This window comes from Athalia rosae, chromosome 7 (genome assembly GCF_917208135.1).
Source record: "Athalia rosae chromosome 7, iyAthRosa1.1, whole genome shotgun sequence".
Lineage (NCBI taxonomy): Eukaryota > Metazoa > Arthropoda > Insecta > Hymenoptera > Athaliidae > Athalia > Athalia rosae.
This window is the reverse complement of record NC_064032.1, coordinates 11,288,682-11,314,414: the sequence shown is the minus strand read 5'-3', so window position 1 is coordinate 11,314,414 and position 25,733 is coordinate 11,288,682. Positions and strand designations below refer to the sequence as shown.

General features: G+C 38.1%; 1 protein-coding gene across 2 annotated transcripts in view; it reads left to right on the top strand.

Moving 5' to 3' along the window:
• LOC105689606 overlaps window positions 1–25,733 on the top strand; it is a 47,389-nt gene that overhangs the window by 7,150 nt on the left and 14,506 nt on the right. For both annotated transcript variants that reach the window (XM_048658882.1, XM_048658881.1), the window contains exons 3-5: window positions 8,789–8,942; window positions 16,511–16,645; window positions 19,419–19,654. In XM_048658882.1, the coding sequence (XP_048514839.1) occupies window positions 8,789–8,942; window positions 16,511–16,645; window positions 19,419–19,654 (525 nt within the window). The remainder of the gene's footprint in view (window positions 1–8,788; window positions 8,943–16,510; window positions 16,646–19,418; window positions 19,655–25,733) is intronic.

Genomic DNA, 25,733 nt, shown 5'->3' with positions numbered 1-25,733 from the left:
TGTCACCCGCATCTCGCGATCCGGTATCAGTGCAAAAAAAAAAATATTTCAAATTCTACCAAAGCGCGGAACCATAAAATATTCAGTTAAAAAAAACAAGAACCTCGTATAATATTTTCAGATTGAAAAAGAAGAGTACAAAATAAAACTTTTATCGCGTTATAAAAGCTCCGAGTATATAATTTGACTGAAAACTTGTATTCCGTAGGAATCGTATAACCGGTGTGTAATGCATCTCGTCATTTGTCAAAGTCGTTTTTACTCGGTGGTATTTTTGTTTTTTTTTTTTTGTTTCGCTTTTTGCTTTTTTTTTTCGTTGGGAAAGACATTTTGAATAATGGCACAGACGCGCAGGTGAATCGAAAAAACAGAAGGAAAAAAAACGTTACTCAAATCCGTTCGGTATTACCATGTATTACAGATGAATCAGAATTATAAAAATTCGCTTTCGAGAGAAGAGTTTTGAAAAAAGATTGCGAGGCAAGGAAAAAAAATGTACCGAGTTGCAGGGTGGTTTGGTCACTGTAGTTACCGACGAGCTTTTATGCTATAACTAATCCGCTTTACCAATTCCATGAATGAATTTTTTTGTCTCTCGTCGTTTATTTGAGTCGACAAAGTTTCAACTAGAATGTGTGAAAACCAAGCTTTTCCATACAACTAATTCGACGGACCAGAAAAAGTAAAAAAGCTCCGTACGGTTGTCAGCGATTGAAATTTCTAAAATTTCGGTCGTTGATTCGCTTCGTTCGAGTATATTGGCACAAAGAGAAGAAAAAAGCCGATGATCAATATATGTGGAAGAAGATTAGAGCCGTAAGCGTATCGAGCTTTCTTCAATTTTTCTACTACCATCATCCCTCGCAGCTGTTCTGCGTCCAATTACCTGACCCATCTCTCGAATCTCTCTTTTACCGTCTTGTCGCGTTGAGTACGATCTGAAAGTATATCGTTACAAACCTAACCCCGACCAACCGAAAGACTCGTTACGTGTAACGTGAAATCGCGAGGCGCGAAACGCCCGCAACAAAACCCCTTTTTTCCTCCCTTTCTTTCCATTTCGCTCGAGCTTTCGCGTTTTATTCACGCCAGTGCGAAAATTTCACGTTCGCCGGCCCAAGTTTCCTCCACCTTCGTTTATTTTTCTTATTTTTTTTCCATTCATTCATTTATCTTTTTTACTTTTGCTTTACCTCATTCACCTATCACCTTACTTCTCGCGATTCACATCCGAGGGAGATTTTTCTTTTTCTTCTTTCCCTTTTCTTTCTTTTTTTTTTTTTTTTCTACCGATGGAAAAAAGTGTGACTTGAATGAGATCCTAACAAAGATCTGGCAAGACCCTTTTTTTCCAAAGTCGAAATTCTCACCTCATCAAAATACTGCGTGAAATTCAGGTGGCTGGGGTGAAGAGAAAATCTTATCGAAAGACTCTTTTTTTTTTTTTTTCCCTCTCTTTCAAGTCTCGCAAGGATCATGCCGACCCCCCTCACTCCTCATTTTATTTTAAGATCAACCGATATTTGGAGAGAACAAAAAAGTCTGGACAAACCACATTCCGTAAGGGATTGTGAGGGACCTGCTAAAAAGTTGTTTGTTTTTTTCGAGAGCTTTCAAACGCTAAAAAAGCTCGTTCCAATTTTAGTCGTACGAAGGTGCGGCACACTTCTCACTCAATCAAAGTTTCTAGTTCCCAGTTCTTTCATTCCCCACGGGTCAATTAATCGTTTTGTATCATTACCGTAGATACGTACACGTATGTAATAATGTTGTACAAGTAAGTTTGTTGAGAATATTTGTATTAGCAAATTATACCACTGTTGATGTTAGTTACAATTTGGAGACTATCCCTCGGGAGCTTTGCGTTCAAGGTACTTCTCAACAATCTCCTCCTCCGTCCCACTTTCTCTCTCTCTCTCTCTCTCTTACTCTTTCGCCAGCTTTCGGAAAAGCTTCGGCTACTATAGACTAGGTGTATACAGTCATCTAGGAAGCTGTTAGCTTAGAATTTGAATATCTGATAAGCCTCGGGGTGGAGAGCCCGTATAGGGTCAACGGGCCTTGCTAGTAGAATTTTGAATATTCAAGAGGTTAGCTTTATCTTTGAAAAGCACTTTTCGCATACCTTACACACCAAACTTAAAGAGAGTCGGGATCTAGAGCTTGCGGCGAACGCCTGAAATTTCAATAGACTGCAGCGCGATCACAAATTCTCAAAATTACATACGAATTTGCCCGAAACAAAGGCGGACTCCGCTGCAACGGTTTGAAAAACGGAGAAGATTTTTGATTATTCAAAAAAATCATCGAAACTGAATCGAAAAATATGAGAACTCGTTTTTCAATCAATTCGACCAATTCAAAAACTAAATAATAACGAGAGTTTGTCATAAATCGTCGTTCGAAGTGGACGGAAAAAACTGAAAACACTTTCGCTTAATCACCGTGTGCAGCAGCTTGTAAGCGGCGTTGAAGTTCCACGAAACTCTCGTATTCATCGTTTCGTTTTACGATTAGAGGAGTGCGAGTAATCGGAACTAGTGAAAAACTCCCTTGAAATATTGACTGCTATCTAGGGGTTGTCAGTATAATTGATTAGTTATTGATATTACTGTTGTGTCTAGACAATACCGCTTTAATATCGGAGATGAATTCATCGGCTTCAGCTGTATTCCCTGCAGCCTCCAATTCGACCGAATCGGCTTACCGCTCACGTACGTACGTACACACGGTGTACCCATAGATATACCGTACTACACTTCCATAAACTATAAACTACTACCAGCTGAAGTATCCGCTGTTGAATTCCAATTGGTTTGATCGATGAAGATTTTTGATAGCTCGAACCCGATGAAAAACTAAAACAAAAAAAAAAAAACAAGAAAAACCGCATCCGCAGTATACTCGAAGGCCGTTAATGGTCGTATGGGGTCAGCCGGTAGTTGGAGGGATGAGGAAATAAATTCATTCCAAAAAAAAACTTTATCGTTTTCCCCCGGTTCGAAATTGATCGTTTTTTTTTCCTTCGTTCTACAACAGATGTGAGATGACAGGTGAATCGTAACGAGAAAAAATATCCACACCTATCTGATGTAGAAAAAAAAAAAAAAAAAAAAAAGAAAGGAAATGAAAGGTGAAGAAAAAAACTTTGAAAGTTTGAATTAAAATCGTTAAACCGTTAGAAAATCCGGTGGATCGTAAAGTTATTTGTATTGTACGTGGAATGGAGAAATTGCCACTAAACTCGTAGAAAATTGTGCACTCCGAATTGCCGCACCTGCCTTGCAACAAGCTGTTCATATCAACCGTTACTCTGTATCGCATGTAGTCGGGGCAACCTCCGCAGAGTTTAACCTTCCCAAAGGTAAATTGAAAAAACAGAGAACCGCACGACAAGAAAAAAAAACAAAAGGAATACGGAACATCGATATCGAATTCGTACCGCAATTTCTCTCGATTCGATTCTCCTTTTTTTTTTCTACTTCGATGCAAACGAGCTAACCGATAGATTCTGAAAAAAAAAAAAAAAAAAATCAAACCGAGTTAGCCAAATAAAGATTCTTTGAAACAAGAGAAAACGCCGAAAACTTCACGATTGCAAAGCAAAGGTGTTCGTTCAAAAAACTCTGGCGAAAAGAACCTTACATAGTTCGGTAGATATGTGTATATACTTATGTATATGTAGCGAGAGACGAGCATCCTATACGCTGTATGGTGGAATGAAGTTTTTGGAAAAGAGAAAAGATATACGTGTAAAGTTTTGGGAATTATATCAAGCGACATCCGGGCGTGAAACTCCTTTATACCTGTTCTCCAAAAGACAAATCTAACGTCGCTTCTTCTTCTTCTTCCTCCACTCCTCCACTCCTTCCCTTTTTTCTTTGTTATTTATTCACTTTTTATTTGTACAATCTATTTGGTTTTCTTCTTTTTTTTTTCTTCTTCTTTTATTCTTCGGTTCGACTCGATGATTTTGAAAGTTGTTGCATGCACAGCAGTGGTAATCAATACTCTTTCATCCGTTTCTCGACGAGAATTTTTTTGTACAGTGTCGTCGCCAAAAAGAAAAAAAAAAAACAACCTAAAATCCAGAAACGAACAAACGAATGGAAAAGATGTAAAATTCAACCCGTTCATTTTTATCACAGTCAATCGTAAATATAAATAACCGAATATGAGGGGGTCGGAACATGAGTTTAATGACATACCGTTCCAAGGGACGCACATAGGTATACGTTACCCATAAATGTGCGACATAAATATGCGGGTAAATATATTTATAAACCTATTGCCCCTAATTGCCGGGCCGTTAACATTTAATTACTCTAAAACTTGCGCGTATTATATGTGAAAATTGTGTCGGTATATAGGTATGTACCGCGTAATTGTACGTACGTTACCTGTACGCTCGTAATGTATTCGTAAGCGAGGAGGTAGTCGGAAGGGGAAGAAGAGGGGAGGGGGGGGGGGGAGGGGGAGAATGAGCTTGCAGGCCAAGAGGGCAGCTTACTGCTAACCCCCTCGGCTAAATCTCCTGGCCAAGCAAACCGGTTTAATCGTTTATTTATCGCTCAACGACCGAAAACGATCTCGGCCAACCAGCATAAGCAACACAAAGAGAAACAGAAATCCTATACACACAATATGTACATACCTATAGGTAAAACATGTACTATACCGTTTATGTAATCAACGTGTACACGTACGTGATCATAATTGCTCGATTATCTCACTACCTGAATGAATTTGCCGCTATTCGTTATTCAGGTGAGAAAAATGTACGTCAATTATTGAAAATATTTCGAAAGCATTTTTTTTTCTTCACTTCCAAAAAATCAATGAGTGATCGAAAAATTCGGAGCTTGGTGTAATTTTTTTTTTCTTTTGTTTCTCAAGAAAATACGCGAAAGCTCGTTGGTGACTCGGTTTTCAAAAATGTCGACTGAAAAATTGAATACCGTTGGCCTTTGAAAATTTCTGAACCAATATTCGAATCGGCGTAGCCCGAGAGATGTGGCGAAGAAAGAGAACGGAATATTGAATAAAAAAAAAAAAAAAGGAGATGAGATCCAAAGTTTCTTTATCACGCGCAGAATATGTATGTATAATGTAACGTGTGCTCTTACATATGTATATTACATGTACGTAATTCATGAGAAACTACGGGTTTCAGAGTTTCAGGTTCTGTTCGTTTTTAGTGCTATGTATATTAAGATGATATTGGACCCCGTAGGATAGGTATAAAGGGTAAAAGTGAATGAGGGAAGAGAGAGGAAAAGGACCGAGCTTGAGAGAGAACCTGCAGTTACTTGTAGCATAATAACGCAACGTAAAGTAAGGGGCAGAGTTGAAAATGTACGTATACGTACCGCGTGTCGTACGTATAGGTGAGAGGGTGTACAGGTCGGTGTTTATTGCAGGGACAGAACCCTTTACGAGGCTACTGTACACGTATGTACATATGTATATATATGTATATTTCAAGTTAACCCTCATATACATACATACCTATATATATTATGTACATTCCCTGACAGACTTCGGGGGATTCCCACAGGTTTGCTTTAGTAATATGCATTTCGAATTGGGTTTACATTCATACGTATGTACATGTGTATACGTATGTACATATATGTACCATTTAAATAGATACGGATATATGTACCAATTATCATTTGTTTACTCCTCCCCTTCACCTAAACCCATCGCCAAACCGAATGATTCATCTATGTTTGTACTTACGACATGTGGAATACATACGCGTGTATATTATATACACATCCACATAAATTTTGCATACATAATTATTACGATGTGCGATATACAGGTATATAATTATACGTACGCTGTAAATCGCAGATAATTACATTCCTGCACCTATACAATAACTGTGTGCAGGGGGCATTCTTCTATCTTCAATTATTTAGAAATATAATTTAAAAATATTGAAATGAATATTTTCCGTGGAATCTGAAAATTCATTAACATCGAAAAAGTTGTCGTGGACACACACGCTATGAGAATTCCTCATCGGCAATTTTAGATTTTGGAATAAAAAAATGATACATGCAATCTGGACGCTTTTGGAGCTACGCCATATCACCCGTATGCATGTACATTGTACGCTACCTTTTTCTGCCTTTTGATAATTTAAAATTTTTCCGTACGATTTACCTGAAAAAATTTTTGATACATTTATCTGACGATCGATATTCGCTGTGCGAGCAAAACATCACAAGCGCTACCGTATATATAAATGTACGGGCGGTCTGAATAACCGGAGGCATCGCGAACTTTCGGTGATGCGGTTGATATTTATGCAGGATATGGGATTAATTAACCGTCATTGTAATCGCGGAAAAGCACGATAGGTACGCTGCTACATTGCTACGTATATATTGGAAATGCGGTGAGCTGCCCCGGCCATTTAATATCCCGTTCCGGATTTACATAGAGAAGAAACAACTACGTACGTATATGCACATGGTGTACAAATATATATACACGCTCTACAAATACCGTCCGTATATCATCGTTGTCATTTTCGTTGACAGTGTGACAAGATTTTGCGGAAACGAGGCGTATCGAATGAAGAGAAAAAACGAAGAAGAGAATCGAAATTAATTGAACCTAATCATCGTTAACTGTTCGGTGAAATATCGACAAAAATTTTCGAGCGCACAATATCGAATACTTGTACTTTGGATTTTATTCGCTGACAATGTTCAGCGTTACGGAGTTTGCGAATTTTCAACCGGGGCGGTGCGTATAAATAAATAGAAACGTGGCGAATATGGTTTTGAAGTTCTTTCAGTTTTATTATTAACACCCGCGTAATTTCGTCGAAGAGAAAAAGAGAAGGAAAAAAATCGGAGGCGCGAGATAGAAGCGTGGGGGTGTAAAGAAGATTTTTTTTCACCCCCAGTGACCACCCTCTCCTGTTCATAACTAAAACAGCTGTGCGAAAAAGCGTTATAAGCTGCGTGCTATTATAAGCGCGATTTTGGATAATGATTTGGATTTTTTTTTCTTTCACATTGAGAAAAAACAATAAATACAATTCGTACAGATGGCGGTTGTTTTTCTATTTTTGTAAAAATTTTCTCCACGTCACGTACTGCAATCGCGTCACTCGATGAAACTCAATAAAAATAATCAAGATTTTGACGACGTGTGTGTCATTGAGGAAAGTTCTTTTTGTTTTTTTCTTTCTACCGCTCACTTTCGATGACGCGCGAATAACGAATTCTGGTACCTATAGGTACACGTGTATAGGTACTTTTCGCCAATTATCCGTTATAAGCCGATCGACGTTGTTCCAATTTGTACATTCGCTTTAATTAACGTAAAAATAATGATTATAACAATAACATATAACAAGTAACAAATATCGTTTCGCTGTTAATTATCTACAATCCGCCAAAAACGAATTCAAAACAAAAGAGGGAGAAAAAAATTCGACAATGATTACATTCCAGTTCACCGACTCTCGAACTAATTACAAATCCTACTTACACCTATACCCACGTACCTCTGTGTGCGTATACCTGTATAAATGCACACTGATTTTGCACATTAATTAACCCCTCGCTCTCTCTTTTTTCATCCCCTCCTAAATCTAGTCACGTGTTATAAGAAATATATATACGTATATGTCATATACACGTCATATCTCTGCGCCCCAAAATTTTGCAGGCGATATCTACTCCTGCAATCTAAATCCAAATTATGTGTCAAATACGGTTTTTTTTTTTCGTTTGCGTGATTTTCCCTTAACAAAAGGTGAGAAAATTGATTACAAACAAAAAAACAATTACGAAAAAACGTTGTGTAGCAACATGCGAAAACTACGCAGTTATAAAAGCGTGAATAATTTTTGCTGAAAAAAAAAAAATCCAAAAATCTGTGCATCGAAATTTCCAAAAATAAAATTGGATTTTTTCTTATGCTCGACGGATGTATTTCACAGAGTTTTCTATTTGTGAATTTTTGAAATATTCGGGACGAGAATTCTGTAGATTCCTCTTTTTTTTTTCCTCTTGAGCTTTTTTTTCGTATTTTGAAGCTGATGCGTTGTGTTGAAAAAATTAATCAATCTCCGGAAACAATTGATCCCATAGGTTTTTCATATCACCGGGAAAAGATTTTCACCCCACATTTTACGAATCGTAATCATTCTCAAATTGATACGTCGTGTGCAAAATGATGCACACGAATCCATGCGTACCTATTATGTAGGTACGTCTGCGTGGTTATTCACGCTTGAAAAGAGATCGAGTCCTTTTTTTTAATTTATTTATTTTTTTTTTCTCTTATTTCTCCGTCTCCGAATTCCGTTTATTCATATTATCATCAACGAGCTTTCCCTCCAAGAAATAAATACACTGTAAAAGTGTATGTCTGCTTACCAGCTACTTGGCGAATTAATTATTTGCTCCGAAAAGAAAACTTCCGACGAGTCTTTTCACAACGTCATGTATAATTCAATGGACAGTGATGATATTATTATTCGAAACCCTGAGATTATGATCTTGCAACAACCGTTTAAAAAATGAGAAAAAAAAATAAAACAAGTTTTTGAAAAAAGCTTCGAAAAACAAAACTACGATCCAATCAAACTTTCGATTCGATCGTCGATCCAATTTTTTCACACTTGCCTCGTCGTTGATCGATCTTCAGGCTTGGGAAGAATGACTTTCTGCTCCTGGAATACATCATTCACAGTTTTTTTTTCAATTTTGAAAGATTAAAAAAAAAAGTAGGAAATAATTTTGTGCTTTTTTTCCAGTACGGCGGTGAACCGGGTCGCCGTTTATCTCCAACGGAGCGACCTCTCGAGTTACAGGATTCTTTTCTCCAGAGATTGGGATACTTGGAAACGTCGAGACGGACCCGTATCGGTGTCGATCCAGAGCTGAGACACCTCGTCGCATTTCACGTAGGTCAGTACTAATAAAAAATCATCCATTTTGACGGTACAAAATTGTAGTCCACGAACGAAAGTCCCTCTTTTCTCGTTGTGTAATTCACATCCAAGCATCGTCGTTCGTGCGGATGTTTGCATTGGCCGTTCAATGATCCCCGACAGGTGATGAAAAAATCGAAAGAACGTCATGCGACATTTTGAGCGCACGTACGGAGTGAGGAGGTAACCGAGAACGACCATAACTTAAAATAAAACGTCTTGCGAAGAGAAATAATATCGCCCTGCACATGTGCAACGTACGTGTTTCATTTCTGCATGTAGCAAACGAATAAAGCATGTATGAAAGATGAATATTATGTAGATCTTTGAAATCTACAGTTCGTAAGATTTGAATCTCCGGCCTTTGCTCTATGTGTAACGTCAGATATTGCGTCTGCTGCATACCCAATCTGCATGTATAATGCGTTGACATATCTTTTCGTTTCTCTTCGTTTCTCTTTTCATTACACATTTTCACGTATATCCATCGAACGAAATCCTGATCATTCGCGATCATCGCCGCACGATTATGTAACGAGAAAAAAACCCAATGTATTTCAGTATAAAAAATTGAAGAAAAAAAAAAAAATAAAAAATTTCAGGTAAATAAATCAAAAGGAGAAAAAGATACATCCAGTGCCACGATATATTCGCACTCAAAAGCTTCAACTTATTCTCCTTTTCGAAAATATTTGTTCTTTCTTTTTTCAAATTTTTTCACTCTGCTCTTTTATCCTCCTATACATGACAATAGCCGTATGTAAGAACGAGCTTTTCTACTTTTAAATATATGAAGATGCTACGATACGTACGATATTTATTCTTATGTACATATATGTGTGTACAAAGTACTTCGGTAGACGTTGTTTGACATGGCATGCAAGCTCTTTATTTATTTTATTTTTTTATTTGCTCACCTATTCGTTAAGCAAAAAAGAAACGCGTGCTCCAATCGTTTTTTCTTCTTGTTTCATTTTCTCTTCTCCTTTCACGTTCTGCACAGAATGATAATAGTCCCTAGATATTGCACCTGCGCTTCTACTGCTACGCATACTTTATTTATTCACATCCGTTTACATAAGATTTTTCATTTTTATTTCGTTGAGAATATTCATCTTTATCCCTTTCAGTCTGTACGAGCTAACAATAATCGTTTGTGCTTTTTTTCTTTAATTTTATGAAAATACAGATCTTGAGTTCTGAGAGCTCGTTTATTTTTCACCTGCGTTTCGTCGATCAACGATTTTTTTTTTTTCAAGGACATTATTCTTCCGTTCGCTCTGCATCAGAATAGACTCATTATTTTTGTCACACGAATTTGCACATGTACCTATTCAGTATTTTTCCTAGATATTTTCATTATCCTTCCTAAGATACGACGCGCAGGTCTGAGATTGTTATCCAAGACGTAATTGTCATTCCATTGTGATAACACTCATGAAAATAATTTTATTCATTAAACTGAGATGAAATATCTCGTGAAATTTCACCTGAATAGTGAAAGGAGATTATTCATTCGCGTTGAAAAAAAAGCGAAAAATAAATTTCGTATTCCTCATACACTAGGGCGGGTTGAAAAAAAAAATTTCAAATGTGAAAAAAATTTTTTACTTGATATTTTGAGGTTGCCCACTCGTTTGTTGAATAAATAATAATTCAACTGGGGTACTTTCAGCAAAAAAATTTTCGCTATTGGAAGCGGAAAAATGAGGACATATCGATTGGTTTTAGTCGTAGACCCACTTTGATTCGTCGCAATCCATGCACGGGTCGAAATATTCAAATTTCTTGGTCTACGATGGGGCCCGAGCTTTGCCTGGAGTCAGGTAGCCAGCAGCGTAGCGCTTTGTTGTGAGACGTCACCTTGGGGGCTGAGCAGAGGTGACGCCCCACAACAAACCGCGCGCCCGTGGCTACCTGACTCCAGCAAAGCTCGGGTTTGCTGGTGAATTGAGAAATTCGAATATTTCGACCCATGCAAGGATAGCGACGAATCAAAGTGGGTCTACGACTAAATCCAATCGATATGTCTTATGATTTCTCTGCTCCCAACAGCGAATAATTGATGATTACTCGATAGATTGCATGAACAGATGATTTCGGCTTTCAGATTTAGATCTCGGAGCTGATTATACGTGAGATTACCCTTGAAAAGCCAAGAAAAAAAAATTGATTTCTGGGCCCAAAGTGAAGTAGTTTGAAAATTGATCGAATCACACATTTTTAATGTATTTTGACCTCAGGAATCCGAATCTGAAAGAAAAATTGATCCATCTCTAAAATTGACCGAGTTATCGCTAGTTTTTCGCTTCTTGGGGTCAAAAATAGGAAATTGATTTTAAAGTCTATCTTAATGTAATTTGAGCTCAGAAACCCGAATCCGGAAGAAAAATTGATTTATCTGCAGAGATGACCGAGTTATCCCCATTTTTTCACATTTTTGGGCATAAATTTGAAGATATCTCAGAGGGAAAAAATCGCAGCTCAATTTGGACAACGGATTCGTGTTCCTGAGGTCAAAATACATAAGAAAAGTGCCATATGATCAATTTCAAAAAATAAAAATTTTTGGCCAAATTTTGAGATTTTTCCAAGGGGTACCCCTTACGATTTTTTCAAATTTCGGCCAAAATTTTTTATTTTTTAAAATTGATCGTATGGCACTTTTCTGATGTATTTTGACCTCAGGAACACGAATCCGTTGTCCAAATTGAGCTGCGATTTTTTCCCTTCGAGATATCCTCAAATTTGTACCAAAAAATGCGAAAAAATGAGGATAACTCGGTCACTTTTGCAGATAGATCAATTTCTCTTTCGGATTCGGATTCCTGAGCGCAAATTATAATAAGTTAGACTAAAAAATCAATTTTTTATTTTTGGCCCCAAAAAGCTGAAAATTGGTGATAAATCGGTCAATGTTAGAGATAGAATAATTTTTCTTCAAGATTCGGATTCCTGAGGTCAAAATACGTCAGAAAAGCATATTAAACCCAATTAAAATAATGTTTTATATTTTGTTCAAAAATCTAATTTTTTTTCTGGTTTTTCAAGAGTAACTTCACGTATAATCAGCTCCGAGATCCAAATCTGAAAGCCGAAATCATCTGTTCATGCAATCGATCGAGTAATCATCAATTATTCGCTGTTGGGAGCAGAAAAATCATAAGACATATCGATTGGTTTTAGTCATAGACCCACTTTGATTCTTTGCAATCCATGCATGGGTCGAAATATTCGAATTTCTCAATTCACCAGCAAACCCGAGCTTTGCTGGAGTCAGGTAACCACGGGCGCGCGGTCTGTTGTGGGGCGTCACCTCTGCTCAGCCCCCAAGGTGACGTCTCACAACAAAGCGCTACGTTGCTGGCTACCTGACTCCAGCAAAGCTGGGACTCCCTCGTAGACCGAGAAATTCGAATATTTCGACCCATGCATGGATTGCAAAGAATCAAAGTGGGTCTATGACTAAAACCAATCGATATGTCCTCATTTTTCTGCTCCCAACAGCGAAATTTTTTTTGCTGAAAGTACCCCAGTTGATTAATTATTTATTCGAAAAACGAGTGGGCTACCTCAAAATATCAAGCAAAGAATTTCTTTCACATTTCAAAAATTTTCCTTTTCTATAAGGTACAAATTCTGCCCCTATGCTAAGAAAATAAAATTTTTTTTTTTTCTCCTAACCCACCGTATTACACCGCGATAATAATGTAACAGAAACGTACCGATTCTACCAATATATTCAATAGTACATACATAGATTGAAAACTCAAAGAGAAAAGCTCTATTCATTTTGGTTTTTTGCTCCATCTCGATCTGAAATAGTATCGTAAAAAAGTTGGAACAAAATAAGTAAACAACGAAAAATAAGGCGAAATAAAATTTTCATTCATTTTTTCTCGCCCCATTGTTTTTGTGATTTTTTTCTATCCATCGCTGCAAGCTTTTCTATAGAATCGAGACAGATAGCATCCGATGAGAGAAGAAAAAAAAAAAACTTCGATTCTCATTTTCCCTTCATTCCACGAATTTTTAGAGCAATGAAAAATAGTACAAAATGACTGAGTTTTTTTTTCCAATTCTATAACTCAGCATTGTCAGCGAGACTTCAAAGGGGTTATTGGACCTGGAAAGCTCGGAAAATATTTCATTATATATCCAACCCCTCCTCCCTTTAAGCTCGACTTCTCATTGTCAACGTTCGGTACGATGTCCATACATACGTATACCATATACATCTGGGTATGGGTATAAGTATCGCGGTAGAATAATGTGACGGCGTATTTACGAAAGCTCGTTTACAAAGCGGAGGATATTTTAAATCTGATTATTTGTCACATAATATTTATCTTTCGAATCAAACAAATTGTCGAATGCTTGTTCTATGCGAATTTGGACACGAAGTTAGATATTCGAAATAATATATATATCGAAGCTTTTTTGCGAAGTCGTGAAAAATAGCACCGTCGAATAAATGCATAAATACCTTTTCGTTTCGTGAATGATATTTTTTTTCTCATTTTTCCACGACCTTCATTCGAGTAGGTCGTCAACACTTTCGGATGATAAAATTGATAACATCAAACCGGAGACTCGAATCGAGCTTGCAATAAAATAATCCTTTTTGGCGAAATTTATATTTTTTTTTTTCTCGACGCTTACGCACCTACCTGCCGTAAATACGTGAACACCTGTATTTGTGCTTACGCGTGCACGTATAATGGGCACACGTACATCGCACATATACTACTTCACGTTATCTTCAAACTTCAAAACTCCTCTGGAGCTTTCAAGCTCTCGAGCCTTAATGCGGCTTTTGCGTACATATAGGTATGGTAGATGAAAACATAACGTGTGTACACGTTTACATACGCATAATGTACATGGTACGAAAACGTTGCCTCGAAAATATTCCTCTCTTCTCTTTTCAAAATGTGCGCTGAATTTTTTTTTTTTTTTTTCATATTCTTTGAAAAAATTGTCAGCGGGCCGAAATAAATCAGAAAAGTCTCATTGTTTGAAAATTGTTCGATTTCTCCCATTAGAGAAATTTAATTAGAGTAAAAACTATGTGGATTTAATTAGAGGGAAGAAAAGGAAGGAAGAACAAACGAATAAAATGATTGTAAGCAAAAAACCAAAAAAAAATTTAAAAATAAAAAACTGAATTTGTTTGAAACTTAATTAGCATCGGTTGCAACAGAGTTTTTGGTGTCTGTAGAAAGTTTAATTAGAAATTACTACGAAAAGCTATAGTTCATGGGTTGTTCTGTAATATACGTGGTGGTGTGAAAGAGAAAAAAAAAAAAAACGAAAGGACGAGGGGAAAATAAAAATAACGGGGTGAAATTTTGCGCGAAAACCGAACACGTGAACAAATCCTGTAGACGACTGTCAGGTTATTGTGGATGATACTGCGATGCCTCGAATTTCACACCTCGGTTTTTTGGGTATAATTTTCGCTAATTTTCATTTTTCTTGTCCAACTTACCGGCGATATTAAGTGTACAATTTAATCAGCGAAATAAGCGCGATAAATTGAAGAAAGAAAAGCTTTTTATTGTACGGGGTTGGATTTGAAAGCTCCTCTTGATGATAACGAAGGGCGAAATCGAGGCGTTGAAAATGATTAAGTTAATTATGAATAATTTTAGTAACTTCGTCTCACAATTAATATGATATAATTCATCGGATTAGAATATTTCATTTTTTCAAACTTAACGAAGATATAAAGAAGATGAGTTACAAAATGAAATTTTGATTACACCCCGAAACCACAATATGCTTTGAAATGTATAAAAACGTACAGAGATAAAGTTAAGTGATTTAAAACTTTTCAGACGTATGATGTCCGCATAAAAGTATACGTTTATATAGGTATATAGGTATATGTAAAGTGTAAAAGAAGACGTTCTCGTATCTTTACAAAGCGGATAAGCTCAATGACGCGTAAGGCACGTGGCTCAAATCACCGACGTTACGGTCGATTAACTTCCCTTAAATATACATAACTCGAGTATAATTTACCCGCATCAATAAGCGCCTGGCAAAGGACAAGGGATGAGAAAAAAAAAAAAAAAACGAAAAAAAGAAAAACAGGCAGGTAGAGAAGGGCGCACGAGTAAAAAAGAAGGAAGTTTCCGTCGAAAGCTTTTCAGAAACGCCAAATTATCGTGGGTATATAATAACGACGATATTCCTGAAACGTAATCTTGATTGAGGAAATCGAAAAATAAAATCATACAACGATTTCACCGATATCTCATTACAAATTATCCGCATCGAAAGTTCCCATGAATTAATCTGTAACCCGATATCCTCACCCTGATTGAATCGTAGTTGAATTATTTTTATGCTCAACTCGTGCAAAAAATTTTTAACATGGAAAAAAAAAAAATCGCAAGATACTTCATGAGATGTACTCATCACTTCGGAGAAGAAAATTTCGATGGCTTTGCGGAAGGATTGGAATTAACTGCGTTAATTTTTTTTTTTTTTTTTTTTTGATTCTTTTTTTGCATAACCTTTGAATAATCTAAGTTTCTAGTGTGAAAAAATTCTAATTCCGTGTAATTGAGGAGCACCCATATTAACGTATATAAAAACAAGCCGCACAACTTCATTAGACGAGGAACGGAAAAAAAAAAAAAAGTAGAAGTTTCTTCTATTAAAAATTTTAGCCATCACGCAAATTATGAAAGTTGCGTTATGGGAATGACGAAGCGGGTGCGGTGAGAGCTTGATGGGGGAAAAAATCCGAACTTTTGAGTCTGCCAATTGGAGCTAATGGAGCTTCGTGTTACGTACGCACGAATCATTTGAATACCATTTACGTCTGGTTTTTTCCGTGAAAAAAAAAAAAACAATATATATTCATCACGACTGATGGATGAAAATTAAAAAAAGAAAAAAAAAAAAAAAAACAGTACAACTGCGTTGTAAACTTGAAAAGCTTAAAATTTTCGGCCTCATTCGGTTTGTTTAGTTTTTCGTTTGGTTTTTCGTGCAGTTACAGGCGACGGTAACACGTATAACAGTGAAAATAATTAATTTTTGGCGAACCCCCAGCGATGCCATAAACTGAAATTGTAAATTTATAGTTAATCAACTAGCTGCTTCCGCGGGTGCCGGAAAATTGCGAAAACGTGGAAATTTCACGTGTGCAATATTAACGAGACCCGATGACAGTTCTGCGGCAGAAAATCCTATAAATTTTATTCACGTATTAATTCAAATGATTTCACACTCTGAACTGCGTCGTACACGCACGTACAACGCGAACTTTCGATCGTCCGAATCTATGGCATGCGAACGCGATAACGCAGCGACGTTTGCAAAATTATTTCTGGAATGATGAAGAGAAAAAATTGAAAAAAAAAAAATTGACGAATCAAAAAAGTAGCGGCGATCGATCCGACCCCCTCGAGCGCCGAATGCTCGTCTGATGTATTTGCGGTACAAAATGCGATCACACGAGTTTTGCTGAGGTGATCGCGTTATGTGTGTCGTTCCGGTTGTTATTTTTAATGAAATTAATTTCACCAGGTCCAACAGCGCCGGTCGTAGAACTGAACGGTTACAGTCACTGCGGTTACGTGCTCGTCCTGAAGGGATTAGTTTTCCCGCAGTGGAAAAGACGACCTCTGGCAGTCATCGGATCTCGCCTTTTCCTCTACCCAGGTAAGTTACGGCCCCTTTACCCCAAATCCTCCGTCATAATATCGCGACGACACTCTTCTTTCATTTAGCGTTCTTTCGTTTTCCCGTTGTTTTTTTTTTTTTTTTTCTACTCCCGACCACTCCGGGAGCCAGCGGTTCCAAAAAAATCTTCCCTCTCTCTCTCTCTCCGAAAATGTTCGTTACGACCGCATATCGCGAAGAGAATTACATTCGTCGATCCAACTGATTATGTTCGGTTGAATACCTCGCAGTCGATTACCAAGAACGGTGGAAATCCGACGTTTCTGCTAAATTCTCAAATTTCGCGTGCAGCAAATGATATCCGATAGATCCGAAAACTCTGGACTCGTGGAACAGAGAATCGAACTCCGCTGATTGTACTTGGAAAGAATGTAGGATGAATATCGTGTTTCCCATTGTGTACTTGTTTGTCAGTTTTTTTTTTTTCTTTTTTTTTTTCTTTTTCACCATTTCCCGTTAGGTGTGCTACAAGCTACACAAGCATCTCGCGTGAAGTATGGGACAGCGTCCCGGTTTTCTCGCAGGACCTGTCACTCCGCCGGAAGTAATCCACGTCATTTGTCCGCGTCTCAGGATTATCCTGGATCTTTTCAAGCTCCCACAGTTTTCCGCTGGACTCGTAGCTTCCGTTGCAGGACTATAGGGATTGGTATAAAAGAAAGAGGAGGAGAAAAAAGAAGGGGATGAGAAATATCGGGAGGAGGAGGAGGAGGACACTGAGCAGCGTATATATATATATATATAGGTGCTCGTGTGTCGCAAGCTGAAAAGCTCTAGCGATTTTTGCCGGGTTAGATTTACCACCTTATCGACGCTTGTACCGTTATTCTTACCGATGTGCGATGCGTTTTTGCGTAAAAAAGTTTAGCAACACGTTCGTGGGGATTTATCTATTCGGAGATTAGATCAATTAACGAAGGACATTTCGCGAAAACGGCAAAAATCTAGACGGGTTTGTATTAGATTGTTTTGAATGTAATTAGGGTGGAAAATCTTCCCTTCAATGTCATGAATTAATTGGATGTTATTTATGCGGTATAAAATGGCGGTATATACGTACAGCATCGTAGCCGGTAGAGGACACCGCGAGATTGACGAGAAGCTGTTGAAGTATGAAATTGGAGTTCTCAATCCCTGCGGGATATGGCTATGAGGAAGAGAAGAAATAAAGGATACACAAAATAACGATCACTCCGTTCAACGAGAACTTTCTACCTCGTTTTTCCCCTATTATTCGATCGCCCGAAGTTCATTAAATTCTTAGATTAATTGATGGACGGAAATTAAAATTCAACCTTTGAATTCAGACTTTGAAAAAAGAGTGATTGACGCGAAGAGAAAAAATTTTCTCCCTTTTTTATTTTCTCATCCGAGCGAAGAATATTTTCGTTTATTTGTACATTTCCAATATTCGGAAATATATTTCGTAAAATTTTAACGAGCGATAAAAATTATGCAGAAAAATCACTCATGTTTGTCGGGGGAAAAAAAAAAAAACGTTTGAAATTATTTCTTCAAAATTTTATCACCCACATAAATTACAATAAATTTTCAATAAAAAAGTTCGAGTATCTAAACGCGTATTATACATACAGGTTATTTGAAAATAAATTGTTGTTCCTTCTATTTTGGAATAGAAATAAATTCTGGATTAAACTGAGACACTCGAAAGAACATCCGAGCCGTGCGTATTCAAATATTTTGAGAAAACTTTTCACATAAAAACGTTATACATTTTACCGTATATATATATATATATATATATATACTCGCCGTGTGTATATATTATACATACACTTATGTATATCGGGATATATCTGTGTAAGGATATGGGAGAAAATGTCGGAAACTTCTCAGAAAGATTCAAACTGCTACTTTCTCTTCTCACGCCGCGGTCCTGCAGGATTCTTCTTCTCCCTCCCTCTCACATCCCTCATCCCCCTACCTCGAAAAATTCTGCACAACTGACACTGTTTTTGAATATCAATGTCGACCGCGTATAAATAACTTCATATACCAGCTCTGTGTACGGTACAGAATGACTCGCGGATCGCACGAAATCCGTGCACACCGTAAACGGTGCGTCTTTGAATATAAAACGACTTCGAGAAGTTTATGTTCAGTTGCAGAATCGACGCTCTGAAAAAATGGAGATCGGTGAGTTTCATTGCGATGATAAATATCGTTCGCTCTATGTCCGCTCTACCGGATAAAGAATACAAGAGAGATGGATGAAAACAAAAAAAAAAACAATTTCAACGAGATAAATTTGATTCGCAAACTGAGAACAATAGAAAAATGTGTTCATTTCGTTAGAAATCCCACGGTCATGATGTAACTGGATATTTCTATGTACACCGTACGTACCTATGTACTATAGGGGATGTATTATGGTTCTTGGGGACCGTCCAATAAGCCAATTCCCGCAAAAAGTTTTAGTCGTAAGCTCAGTAGCTCCTTCCGCGTCCCCGGTATTTCTCCCTCTCGCGGTTTTGCCCCCTTGCAGCGGCAACGAAACTTTCGACGTTTATAAAGTTTTCATCTCACCGCGGTACGACGTCCTTTTTCTTCCTGCCCTCCACCTCCACCCCCCCCGGTACATATACCCGGAAGAGCAACGAACATCGCGGTGTACTATTTTATAATGAGATATATATTTTTTTTTTTCTTTTTTTCAACGATATCCTCCCGTCATTGTCTCCGCTGTGGTGATTCCCAATTTTGATTGAACAACGAATCGAATTCATTTCAGGGTCGCCAGATGCGCACCCGGAGTGGATGGAGCTCGGTGGTACCGGAAGTGCCGTTTGCTGCGCGCCTTCGAGACTCGGCAAACTCGTCCTTCGTGTGACGGGATACCCGAAGATCACCACGCCTAGAGAGGGTATAAGAACACGCGAATCTCCGCATCATCCCGATACCAGGCATCTTTACCTGGGCTTTCATCACCCATGGGACAGAGACCTTTGGCGCGGATGGCTGAAACTGGTGAGAAAATTTGTAACGGCGTCGGATTTCATTCGGTTGAAAAAGTTCGGAGGTTTCGAATGTTGGAATTTTCCTTGCACGATTGTTTTTGTACGGTTTGTTAATATTCGGGTTACCGATACTTTGAAATTCATTATCGAATGAAAGTTTTTTGAAAAGTGCGGGGAAGCTCCGTCGAAAGGTATTCTCGAAACTGACGGTGATAAGGGTCAATCTGTAGTTAGCTCGAGTGCAGAATTACATGGAATTCAATACTGCCCAGATACGAGTAGTCGTTATTACGCATTCGCAGAAGCTCACAAAGTTCGGTACTTTTCAGTGTTATTAATACGCAAAACGTACATCGGAATATTTGAAATTCTCTACCGAACGCGGGTACGAAAGATTCTACCGTTGAGAAAATCGATGGAGCGATTCATTTTCGATTCGACAACAAAAGCTCTTTTTCGAAAAAAAAAGGGAAAAGGATTTATCGATTCTCCCGGTAAGTTATACGAAAATTCAAATTCTTCGAATATCATACAGGAGTCAATCGCTTCGATGAGCGTTCCATATGGATTCGATCCTGGGGGATATGAATTTTAAGTTTGCATCTTACGACCGGGGGTTGACTGAAAATATGAAAAATTCTACGCTGCGTAAAAGTAGCTGTTACGAAAAAAAAAAAGAAAAAATTAAAAAAAAATGAATGACAGTTGGTTTCGCTGGATGATGCGTTGGAATTTTTCAGTTAAAATCCACAAGTGTATAAATATGAAAGCTCTTCTCTTTCATCTATTTCATTTGTACGTACATGTTCAATGCATATATATACATTATATATATGTATATCCGCAAACCACGACGCGTAGTAGCCTTGTGGAATAATTTCAACGGTATTAAAAATTCACTCATCTTCCTCCACGGGATAACCTGTACAGTTACATGTACCATAGGATCTTTTTCTGTACCCTTACGATCCTGAAAGTTATAAGAATTCCCCTAGTCACCTCTTACCTTTACCCGTATTTTCACCTTTATAATTTCGCGTACATAGGTATACGTTTATATTCTCCATTAACATCAAAAGCTCATCTAATTTCTTTCATTCATTATATCAATGATAATGTTGACGAAGAACGAAACAACGTTGAAGAAAAAACGTAGATATTTCTTTATTAATCAATTTTAAGGGTTCTTAAAGGAAGTTTCAGTATTTTCATCTTTTTTTTTTTTTTTTGATTTCTTGTCGTACGAAACAAAATCGGAAGAAGGCTCAGGGTGTGAGAAATTCTGAGCATTTTTGAAATCGCAATTAACAAAATTCTGAATGAAATTGTTCAGTTTTCAATATCGGAATATGAAGTGGACGATAATGCACCCCAGGCATTTCAGGGGATGATATTCTTATGAAAATTGTTCAGAGAAGAATGAATGCTTTGTAATCTCTCTTCGAAAATATTTAAACTTACCCGAGAAGATACAAAACGAGAAAAACTGGCCATTTCATCACCCTTAAGGTACTTTAAGATTCTCGTTTGATATCAAATAGAATTTGTATGAATTTCCTCGAAACGCGATACAAACAATGGCGTTCTCGAGACAAACTGAATAATGCACGGTATGAACGAAAAGAATTTATGACTCTTCTGTCTTTTTACCACGGGGGTTCAGGGGAGTACCATTGAATAAATGACAATTGAAATAAATTTGATAGGCTTGGTAACTCGACACGAAGGGTTCTTCATACATTCGTGTAAATTCGGGCACGAGTAAACTTTGTCCGATTTTTTCTTTCGCTTTTCCGTTCTTTTTTTTTTTTTTGTTTTTTGTCAATTTTCAGAAAATTCACAGTATCCATACTTCGGACAATACCGTGACCATCCTTTCCTCTCATAGTCCGCGCTCATGTATTGTTTTCTGAATAATTTAAAACTGGGACACCATAATGGACGCACTGTCAGTTCATTGTATTGTTGAAACAAAGCGCTGTACAGGCTAGTCTCTTGAATATTTAGGGATACGTCTACCTGAATCATAAACCTAGATTTTAGCGTCGCGAGACTCTCCCTTTCTCCCTTTCTTCCTTTCTACCTTTCTCCCTCCTCTTCGCTCGAGCAGATCAGACTTCGCTCCGTGACTCCTTCAAAAGCTCCGAAGTTACTCCCACATCCCCATGTTATAATACCTCTTACACACTGCACCTCTACCCACGTACGGACGTATATTATTCGAACATGAATACATATTCGCATGACAGAAGAGATAAGTTCGAAATTTGCATCTTCCGTATCAAGACGCGTTGCCTTCATTCCAAGTAAAATTACTAACGCGTAATCGAAGAATTGTTTCGTTTTTTTTTTTTTTTTCAATCCGATAAAAAGTCGAGCGAGCTTATCGAGCTTGTGGAAAATAATTTTCTTACTTCTTTCTATCGCAAAATATCGAAAGCACACATTGCGATTGTTTTCTAGAACTTGAAATATTCGAACCGTTCACCGAAAGCTCGTGCCAAAATGTGAATAAAAGAAAATGAAATGGGCGGAAGAAAAAATGTGAATCGAAAAAAAGGGACAGCGAGAAAAAAGCTCGAGAAATTTCTCTCCGTATGCAACGTACATAGAATATCGTCGCTAGGTTTCACCGCGCCTTGTACGTGATGTGAATGAAATGAGACGGTGAGCTTAACTCTGCAAGGTATCCGGATTTCCGTCCCTGTATCCCAGCGGGTAGTATTATATCCTGTACAATATACGTATAGACACTATGTATAATCCAACCTGAGCGGAAAAAAAGCTCGTGAAACAGGTATACCTTCGTCCATGAATGATGTCAATCAATTTACCGATGTTTTGTTTTTTAAAATTTCCTTGTTTTTTTTCTCGGTCCCTTCTTCGTTGAAACGGCGTGATTCAATTTTTGCCTACATAAAAATCAATCGCACGCGAAGGAAGCAGAGATGTCTAAATTATCGATTGACTTTGATTTTTTCATTCGTTTTTTTTTTTTTTTTGGTCGTTTCATATTCACGTGCGTCGGGTTTCTGCGAATGGTTAGGTTCGATATTTTTGCAGCTTAATTTTCAAGATCTAACGAGGAAACAATTTTTCGCAATTTTCACAATTCGGACAACGGTTCAAGCAGGTAATTTACGGATGTGGTCATCGTACGAACGAAGGATAAAATGAATAAAAAATAAAGAAAGTAATTATCAAGGGATTTGTGATTAGTGTAATAGAGTACAGAAGTAAGAAAAGCTCTCAAACGTGTCAGGTTTTATTGAATGACGAACGATTTGAAAAATTTACAAGCCGCACGTACCGAAACTGCAAGCCAGCGAACGATCTCGGTAAATTATCGACGTGGTAATAATCGGGTGGTTCTAATCGACGCTAAACTTCGGAACGGTTTAAGAGCTTAATTCCGTTGGTTAGAAGAGACGAGGCGTAAGTAATTTAGTCAATCTTTTACTTTTACCGGTACCATTATGTCTCCGACGTGCTTATGAATGATAAATTCGTTCGCCGTGCTCGTCGAAAAATCGGATTACAATTTGCGCTCACATGCGAACGTGGCCCCGGATGTCAAATTTTTTATAATCTTTTTATTTTTTCTCACAGTCGCTACGTTTTGACGGTACGACGCCAAGGCGTTCACGGCATTTCAATTTATCCGTACACCTTACTTCCATACATCCAGAAATTGAATTCACGGGACTCTCCGTATCCTTCGGTTATACAATTATTCAAATATTATATACCTATAGATACTTCTACGGTTCAGTTTTCGAATTCACCCTATTATACTTCTTTTCGCTCTTGTGTTTCTGCAGCATCATCTTTTTTTGTTTTTTTGTTTCTCCAAGCTTTTCCCTCCATTCAGCTGCTGATTCGTCGCGAGTTGAATTCTTTCGTTTTTCTTTTCTCCTTTGCCCGTTACAAAGCTCCTCTCTTTTATTTCAAATCACTCTTTCGTCCCTTTTATTTTTATTTTATTTTTTTTTCTTCTTTTTCATTCTCAAAAATAGAGTAACGATATACCCGACCGACACACCCGATACACGAATCGATACATATGCCGCATACCCGTGTTTATAAATAATCTACCCGGTACGGAAAAAAAAATGTGAGAAAAAAACAAAAGTCGGCGAAGCCGAAAAACGGAGAGAATTCGACAAAAGAGAAAAAAAAACCCATACTCAACGATATTTGATTTCCAATTTAGAAACGTCGGTATACCGTTTGTACGCGTGTACGACGGGGGGTGGCAAAATACGTAGCGAAATAACGGAGTCGAAGAAATTTTATGATTCCCCTTTTTCGCACGACTTATTTTGTTGCGGGGTTATAATTCAAGGTGTAACGTATATCGTACGTACGATAAGAAGATTGCGACGCGACGTGGAGGTAAATTAGATTTCGCTAATTAGCTGCCTTCGCGCAGTTTACGCGTCTACATGTACGGTACGTTTGTGTGCCCATAAATTATGTTAATGTATAAATTATGTACCTTGTACATTAATGTGAGGCTCGTTGAGCGAGTTGTCAATTTTTTGAAACGATTCAAATTTTCATCACCTTCCAGGATGTGCGATAAGTGAACGTTTATTCGTCGGATAAATTTTGTCTAATTATCACCGACTTAATCAGGCGTCAAAGTGAGTACAGTTCGTACGCTGCGAAAATTAGAGAAGAGATAACGAAACGACAAACAAACCAGATATAGTGAAAAACAAAATTTCTCCCACGACTTTCAGCCTTTTTTCGAAAAGTAATACGATCTGAAAGTGATATGTCTGAACAGGGTGTAGTCTGGCAAGTGAATTATCGGAAGATTGAGTGAAACTTTTTAAATTGGGTTAAAACAAAAGTAGAATAAAAAGAACGAGAGGAGGGAAAAACAAAGAGATTGAAATAGAAAAAGAATAATCGCGTCGCGGGACACGCGTGCCAACAAATTAGGCTGGAGGAGAGAAAAGCTGAGGTTATTCCGTAGATTTCAGCTGTTTCGGAAAACCCGGTTTGCCCGATGCGCGCACGGGATTGAGGGAAGGCATCGGTAGAAAGAGGGAAAGGCGAGGAGAGGCGGCGATATCTTATACGGGAACAAAAGCATCGGTGAGGGTTCGCCAATTCGTTGCTTTTCCCCTCTGAGTTAATTTACTTTTTGTCATCCGGCCGCGCGTCGTCTTCCGGAGCAGCTTGAGCTACAAGCCCTTCCAGAGAATCTTCTCGAAAGCTCGCGATGTTATACGGTGGATAGGTAGAGCGAACGACGTATAGTCGGACCGTGCTGCACAGTGTAACAATCTGAGAACGCGAACCAGCCCGGCCTGAGATATGCGACGTGTCTCTTTAGCACGGGGGTCTATTTTACCCGTTTCCACACAAACGGCAGAAACGTAGAGAAGGAGGGAAATAGAGATTTACACACGAGAGACGAGGGGGACTGTGACCGAGAAGGTAGAACGAGGTGAAGATGAGGGAAGAAACTAGAACAGAAAGCGCGAGATAATATTGTCCCGGAATTGGCCCTTCGCGAGAGTTTCATATAAACGCAGGAAAAGCACCATCTCTCCCTCCTCCGTCTTCCTTTTTCTCCATTTTCACCTTCTCTATCAAGTTTCTCTACACATACAGTCGAAATACAAGGTGTGCGTGGAACGTCGTTCGGCAAAGGAGCGTCATCACCATCTTCTTGAAGGACGGCTACTACCCAACTCGTCCTTGTTTCCAACTTGTTCTTCTTATATTCGAGTGGGTGACACCGGAGATGCTTATAATCCCGACTCGCTCTTGGATCCTTTAATTAAATCTTATTTACTCGAACGATCAAGAGAACGACACACGTGTCTCTCCTTGGTATAATCGCTCGTACGCGTTACACGCTTTATGAAAATTTGATTCGTCATGTTCTTCGTCCAAAGAATCACGTTCGCCGGTTTCGTGAATTTGTTTTTTTCATCGTCTCTTTTTCACGAACGAAAAACAAAAACCAACGGTTCTCGCTCGGTTGATTCCGGTACTTCGAAGCGTCGGCACTGCTCCGCACTGTGGGTGAGAATAGGATGAAAAAAAATAATATCATCGTGTGATGTAAA